Consider the following 8,116-nt stretch of genomic DNA (forward strand, 5'->3'; position numbering starts at 1 on the left):
CAATTAAAATCTGATCGGTGATATCCCGGTAACGGTTGAGAACAATTCCTGACATTAGTAGGTATCTCGTTCCGCGTACCGGAAGTAAAACTTCACACACACGTGAAAATGGCTGAAGCAATGAGAGCAAATGTAGCGGCCTTATTGAAAGGAATTGACAGGTAAGTACAGTGAATGTTTTGGTAATATCCCCCACATGTACCGGCAACTTTATTTTCTTTTCTATTACTTACTCGATATCCCGATTACCAGTCGACAAATTCCTAAAATAACGCACTATACCATGTTGACGTTTTTGCCCGGTGTCGGTTTTTGATCAGGATTACATGAACAGTCGGTCTGACACCATGTTGCCAAACTATATTGCTAAAACCAAGAATATTTTCCTTTTCACGCGTAGGCCTAATTTCTATTTAACGGTTTAAATACTTTAAAATGTGGTAGTTGTGAATGATTATATTGTAATATTCAAGTCTTTTATATATTTCTATAAAAGTTACTTCCCTTGCATTGTTATTCATCATGCACAGTACACATGTTCTGTCAATAATTTTGAATATATTAGAAATTAATGGCCATTTATCAATACATTTCATAACTAGTGTTCAAGGACTCAAAAGGACAACTGGGGCATCGTCAATCAAATGTCACTTTTCAAACAATTCAATATCAACGTTTAAGTGTCATCTACAAATTAAAATGTAGGGTAGGTTTTTTTTTGTAATCTTCTGGTGTTGTTACTGTAGTACATTGTATGTTTTACAGGAAATGATAATTAACACATACATTTGTTTATTTCTAATAAATCAAATGATGAATATTACCCGCAATACATACAAATGATATAATAATTACTTCATAACTACATGCTCTGTTTGTGTTTTTCAGATACAATCCTGAGAATCTTCAAACTCTGGAGAAGTATATAGCAGCCCAGGCACAGGAGAATACATATGATCTCGAGGCTAACCTAGCTGTTCTCAAATTGTAAGATTCACATATAACATTCTTTGAATTTACCTACATTCATACTATGATTAGCTCTGACATGGGGCTGACTCAAAGTAGTGGGTGGGCTTATTACAGAATTAAACATCCTATCATTAAATCTCAAATTCCTAAAGAAAGAATCTTTTATATGATATTTGTGAATGTTTGTTAGGAGATTTATATCTGACTATGCAATAGGTAAGATCATAGACCAAGCGGTCCCAAAGATTGGGCCAATCATGGACATTTTATAGTGCTATAACACTGAAATGACATAACTGTACATCATAGCATGACATCCCACTCAGTAACCACTGAAAACACTCCAACTTGTCCTTACTGCCAACTCATTTTAATTGAAAGTATTTTAGAGAGTTATAATGACTTATACCAGTGCTAAATAATATACATGTATTTCATAGCAACCTTAAACAAATGCTGATATGCCAGCACTGTATTTACTGTACACCAAACAATATACATGTTTATTTATTATTTTCTTGAAGAAACACCAAGACTGAAGTAAAAAATTTTATTATGATGAGTGATGAAGCATACTGGATTATTGATTATGGATAATATATAAGTACATGTATATGTTATTTAGTTTAAAAAATGAGTTATGATTTTTTTGTTATAATTTTTTTAACAGATTATTGATTATGAATAATATATAAGTATATGTTATTTAGTTTAAAAAAATGAGTTATGATTTTTTTGTTATAAATTTTTTAACAGATACCAGTTCAACCCAAATCACTATCAGCCAAGCGTAGCTGCTCAGATCCTGCTGAAAGCCCTCACCAACCTCCCACACACCGACTTTACATTGTGTAAATGTCTGATAGAGTCAGGAAAGGTAGGTCTCTATATAGTGTAGATAAAATATGTGCTTCACTAGTGTCTATAAAAGTCTCATAGATTCAATAAGAGGAGGCTTACTCATTTTGTATTTATTAGGTGGAAGAATGTAGTTGATTCACTACTTCTTATATTCATTCAGCAATAAACCCATGTTTGCAATTAAATAAGCCTATCTGCATCTATTCCAGTTTGATTAAAACTAGATCTTAGATTACACTCTGATAATGTAAGTTTCAATCAACTGACTTCAACATAGAGAGTATCAGAGCCTGAGTGTAATTTAGGACATAAATTTAATCAGATTACATCTATTGAAATTAAGTAACAACAATATCCCAATAGGGTTGGAAAGGCCAAAGGACCTTTATGTAACCTCAAAAATGCCAATAAATGCTATTTCATTGTTCATAACAGTTACATAAGTCAGCCCTAAATTTGAGTAAAAGTTATGTTGGCCCTCTGTGCTTATTGCTTGATAAATGATATATACAGTCTACCATTAAAATTCATTTAGATTTTATGTATTTAGTTATAGGGCCTTTTACAAACATTAAAATCTGCTTTTAAGATGAAATAGAGTATGTCCAATCTAACTCATTTTCTATTTTTGATAGCTTTTATGTCAAGCAATATTTATAAATTTGTATCTAGAAAAAGTACATTTTGTAGAGAGTATAAGGTCGTCTTATTAGCTCAGACTGGAGTAAATTTCTCTTTTAGTCAGGTGGTAAAATGTATGCATTGAGAGCGACAGGTCGCTAGTTTCACGTAGTTTGAGCCCAAGCGCGGGCAGAGTATTTTTCATAACTCCTTGCTATTACAGATTTGACTCTGTTAACCCCTCCAAGTGAAAGCTATAAGAGATTGAGAGGCTTCCTTGGAGCTAAAGAGCATGGGTTGTGATTATCTTTTGGGGCGAAGACTTTGTGAAGTAGGGACTAGTGTAAAAGTAGAGAGTAGAAGTCCACCTTACTTGCTCAGACTAGCAGGAATTTCCCTTCAGCCCAGAGGTAGAATGTTTGCCTTGAGAGCGGTTGCTAGTTTGAGCCCCAGCGCGGGCAGGACATTTTTCATTACTCCTTCCTATTACAGATTTGGTTCCGTTAACCACACCAAGTGAAAGCTATAAGAGATTGAGATGATTTCTTGGAGCTATAGAAATTTGAACTTGGTTGTGGTTGGAGGGCAAAGACATTGTGAAGGAGGAAGTATTGTAAACATAGAGAGTATAAGGTCACCTAATTACTAGCTCAGACTAGTGGGAATTTTCCTTTAGCCTATAGTGGTAGGTTGTTTGGTTGAGAGCTAAAGGTTGCTAGTTTGAGTCCAGTGTACATGTTGGCAGAGTACTTTTCATAACTCCTTCCTATCACGATATTAATTATTATTGTGTCCAAATTTTAGCTTCCTTTTTAGAAGTATCAAATCTGTGGCTGGTTGGAAGTTTTATTAAAAAGATATTTATCTGAATAAAATGTTAATACGACTTGTGTTGACTTTAGGACATTCTGTTTTACAGCATGAGGAAGAGGCTATTGTGCCTGTCATACATTTAGCAGATCTGTTGGAAACCTGTCAATTTCATGAATTCTGGGTAAGTAAGAAAATGTGTGTTTGTAGTTTGTGAACTAATACTTTAATACTTTCACTCCTAATTATTTCAGTTAAAAATGTGTTTGCAGTGTGGAAAAAAAAAATTTTGATCAAAGATATCTTGAGTCTTCCAGTTCCGGTCTAGTTGTAGCATTGTTTTATCTCCTGTGTTTTGTTACAAATGATTTATGACTTGATAGCTTAACAAGATAAACCTAAATACCTCAACTATGACAGTTATCTTCAAACTGTTAATCCTTGTACTATATATATGTATGTTATATATTTTGCTGACAAGATTTTTCCCTAAATTACAGAAAGAGTTGAAATCCAACCCTTTAGTAACATCAAACATAAAAGGATTTGATGACTCAATACGAAAATGTAAGTATCATGTTTAGTCTACCACCCTTGTTTGACTTCTGTGACAATCACTGATGTACCTGGTGATGTTTTAAGTACTTTTCATATTTCATCCTTTTAAAGTCTTTTATCAACTTCATAAAATTACATCAACTAGGTCAGAATATCTTTCTGTAGAATTTATCTTTGTATAAAGTCTGCATGCCTTTGTCTTGTTTATACGGTTGTCTCCTTGATACAGCAGGAAATTTGTTGTATTAAACTCCAAACATCTAAGAATGGGAATACTAACAAAGATATTGTATGGTAGGGCTCAGGTATTTGAATAGCAGTAGCTGTAGTCGGTCTTCTAATAAGCATATTTGCTTTTTTACCACATGTTTAATTGTATAATAATACAATAATAGAACATTTTGTTTATAAGATTCCTGTTGTTGTGTTACTATAGTCGTGTGTCATGTGATCGGAGCGACCTACCAGACGATACCAGTCCACACCCTAATGGAGCTGTTAGGTGACGTCACAGGTGGGTACTTACTGGTACTCGAAATTCACCAAAGGGCAGACAACTTCATGTCTCGCTTTCTATTTTGAGATTTTTTTTAAAACTAAATGGCAAATACCAGGTATGTTTAAAAGTGTCTGCATGTTTCTCATCACTACTGAAAAAATTTGGCCTCTTGAATATTGAAAATGTACATTTTCACATAAATATACTCAGTTTCTCATCATATGTCACAGAGATTCAAAATACTTTTAAGCAAGTTTTGGTGTAACTTAGAAGAATTTTGTGCATATGATGACAGATCCTTCAAATAGAAATTTGTATGCATGTCTCCAATAAACAATACACTTTGGCTGCTTTCTATGAGAAGATTGATGTGTGACTTGATTTGTTGACAGAGGACCAAGTACGACAGTGGATCAACAAGTACGGATGGACGCTGCAGAATGATGGCAACGTATTCATCCTGAACCAAGAAGAAAACGTCAAAACGAAAAACATCACGGAAAAAATTACATTTGAAAGTAAGTCTCACAAGCCTGTAAAAGGACTTCCGAAATATTTTGACAGGAAGCAGAAAAAATAATCATCTTTTGACATAAATACTTAGGGCTATTCCAGCTAAAAATGTCACCAACTAGCGGAAGTTTGTGAAAAAAACTTCTGTTCCAGGTGGGAATTTAAAAAAAATCACTTCTGAATGATCTAGCCAGTGCCACACCGAAATCTGACCAAAACAATTGCTTCTGTAGGTGGTACCCTAAATGAAGAAAATGCTTCTATTCTGTATGACGATCTGAAGGAAATCACTTCTGTTTTCTGTTTTCAAAAAGGGAAGTCCGCTAGAGGATGGCAAATTTTAACTTGAATAGCCCTTAGAATGTAATACTTTTGATGTAGGATATTAGAAAGGTCGCTGTCCGGTCAAAACCAATTATTGTTGTTCTTTCGTTCATAATTCCAAAGGCTTTGAAATGATGTATAAAATGCCTATGGCTGTTCCTGTAAAATATCTACCCAGAGGACTCATGGTTTGTTAAACAGGGGCTATCAAAAAAAGTTAATTCAACTGAATGATAATGTAAATTATTCATAAGCCACATTTTCTCCCGTGTCCACCACGCATAGGATTTCTTTTTTTCTAGAGTCAAATCATGGGATATATATTTTCTTGGAATAGCTGTTATGAGAAGTGAAACTCTATGTTGTGATTATGTGTTTATTTTTTCTGTACAATAATGTTGTGTATTTGTCAATGTTTCAGGTGTATCTGGAATCATGGCCACTAGTCGATGATGTGTGACAGAGAATTCAACTGTACATACAAACAAAAACACTTGTTGCAGCTGTATTTATTCTTTTTTGAGGACACGTATCATCCATGTCTTCAGAACTTAGTCTGTGATGCTGGGTATAAAAACAGAAAGAAAGACCTAGATTTTATAGACTTGAACTGGAATCTAAACAAAAATACAGAAACATAGCAGTTCATTCAGACTAATAAATTACCATCATTTAACGAGAATATCTGGCATTTTCTTTTTTGGCTCGCATGGTATAATGTACCAGTGTTGTTATATAGTGATAGATTCATTGTCATCTTGACAACTAGTGCTACAAAGTGTTTGAACCCTGGTGCAGATATTTCAGACATCTTCTTCCGTAAATTTCCACACATATTAAGATGTGAAAGTTCTGACACGCGAAAATTTCCATCAAATAAACTGAATCCAACAAAATCCAAAACGGAAGTTGCTGGTGGTAAACCATGCCGGCTTGTACCATGTCGTCCGTGTTGTGTAACATTGTCATGGTCGGTCAGGTGTTTGAGACAAAGAGCCCTATACTAATTAAGAAAGTGATCAGTAATGAGGTTCAGGACTATAGATCTGATGACTACTATATATACCCCGGCGATATGTGCTCATCGGTACTGTCCATTTAAGGATTGTACATCATATTGACTGCATATATTGTTGTAATATTCAGTTTAGTTTTTGTGACCAAGTACTCACTTGATGTTAGCTTTTTGTGCAGAGACCATCGGATAACAGGAGAAAACTCAAAAATTGCGCTGATCAGTCCTTTCAAAATGGTGCCGTCTAGTTGACGTTCTTCGTCACAAATAGACAGTGTCATAATTATGGTACCGATTCCCGAGCTTATTAATCCCCGTAGCCTTTTTTCACTATGTATACGCTTATTCATTTGCAGTCAGAGTTTACTAAGCTGAAGAAGGGAGAGATGTAAATATTTAACCGTGTTGCCCCGCTACGGACACTTCCATTATTAGCTCACCTGGTCCGAAGGACCAAGGTGAGCTTATGCCATACCGTGGCGTCCGTCGTCCGTCTGTCGTCCGTCCGTCCATCCGTCAACAATTGACTTATTTGACTTCTTCTTCATAACCACTGATCGGAATTTCACCAAATTTGGTCAGAAGCATCCCTATGGGTAGGGGACTCAAAATTGTACAAATGATGGGGCTGACCCCCTGGGGGCCTCTGGGGCGGGGCCAAAAGGGGTCAATTTAGCTATTTTGATATAAACGACTTCTTCTCTGAAACCGAGCAATGGATATCGCTCATATTTGCTTGGTAGCATCACTATGGGGTGGGGATTCAAAGTTGTACAAATGGTGGGGCTGACCCCCCGGGGCGCTGAGGGTCGGGGCCAAACAGGGTCAATTTGGCTATATTGATATAAACGACTTCTTCTCTGAAACCGAGCATTGGATATCGCTTATATTTGCCTGGTAGCATCACTATGTGGTGGGGATTCAAAATTGTACAAATGATGGGGCTGACCCCCTGGGGGCCTCTGGGGCGGGGCCAAATGAGGTCAATCGGGCTACATTGATATAAACGACTTCTTCTCTGAAACCGAGCATTGGATATCGCTTATATTTGCCTGGTAGCATCACTATGTGGTGGGGATTCAAAATTGTACAAATGATTGGGCTGACCCCCCAGGGACCTGAGGGTCGGGGCCAAATGTGGTCAATTGGGCTCTCTTGATATAAACGTCTTCTTCTCTGAAACCGAGAATTGGATATCGCTCATATTTGCCTGGTAGCATCACTATTGAGTGGGGACTCAAAATTGTACAAATGGTGGGGATGACCCCCCCGGGGCGCTGATGGGCGGGGCCAAACAGGGTCAATTTGGCTAAATTGATATAAACAACTTCTCCTCTGAAACTAAGCAATGGATATCTCACGTATTTGCTTTGTAGCACCTACTTGGGGTAGGAATTCAAAATTGTACAAATGGTGGGGCTGACCCCCAGGGGCGCTGAGGGTCGGGGCCAAAGGTGGTCAAATGGGCTCTATTGATATAAATGACTTCTTCTCTGAAACCGAGCTGGATATCGCTCATATTTGCCTGGTAGCATCACTATTGAGTGGGGACTCAAAATTGTACAAATGGTGGGGCTGACCCCCCGGGGTGCTGAGGGGCGCGGCCGAACAGGGTCAATTTGGCTAAATTGATATAAACAACTTTTCCTCTGAAACTAAGCAATGGATATCTCACGTATTTGCTTTGTAGCACCTACTTGGGGTAGGAATTCAAAATTGTACAAATGGTGGGGCTGACCCCCTGGGTGTCTTAGGGGCGGGGCCAAAAAGGGCCTGTTTGGCTAGATTGATATAAACAACTTCTCCTCTGAAACTAAGCAATGGATATCTCAAATATTTGACTGGTAATATCCCCTTGGGGTAGAGATTCAAAATTGTACAATTGGTGGGGCTGACTCCCGGGGGGCTGAGGGGCAGGGCCAAAAGAGATCAATTTGGCTAAA

The 8,116-nt window shown here is 37.1% G+C and overlaps 1 protein-coding gene across 1 annotated transcript; it reads left to right on the forward strand.

The window, feature by feature from the left end:
- Window positions 1-56: 56 nt before the first annotated feature.
- On the forward strand, window positions 57-5,837 carry LOC117323052 (eukaryotic translation initiation factor 3 subunit K-like). Its single transcript, XM_033878051.1, has 8 exons — window positions 57-161; window positions 889-987; window positions 1,729-1,849; window positions 3,374-3,448; window positions 3,765-3,831; window positions 4,259-4,336; window positions 4,714-4,839; window positions 5,580-5,837. Exons 1-8 carry the CDS (start codon window positions 109-111, stop codon window positions 5,609-5,611), a joined length of 651 nt encoding a protein of 216 aa, XP_033733942.1. The 5' UTR covers window positions 57-108; the 3' UTR covers window positions 5,612-5,837.
- The last annotated feature ends 2,279 nt before the right edge of the window (window positions 5,838-8,116 follow it).

This window comes from Pecten maximus, chromosome 3 (assembly GCF_902652985.1).
Source record: "Pecten maximus chromosome 3, xPecMax1.1, whole genome shotgun sequence".
NCBI classification, from domain to species: domain Eukaryota; kingdom Metazoa; phylum Mollusca; class Bivalvia; order Pectinida; family Pectinidae; genus Pecten; species Pecten maximus.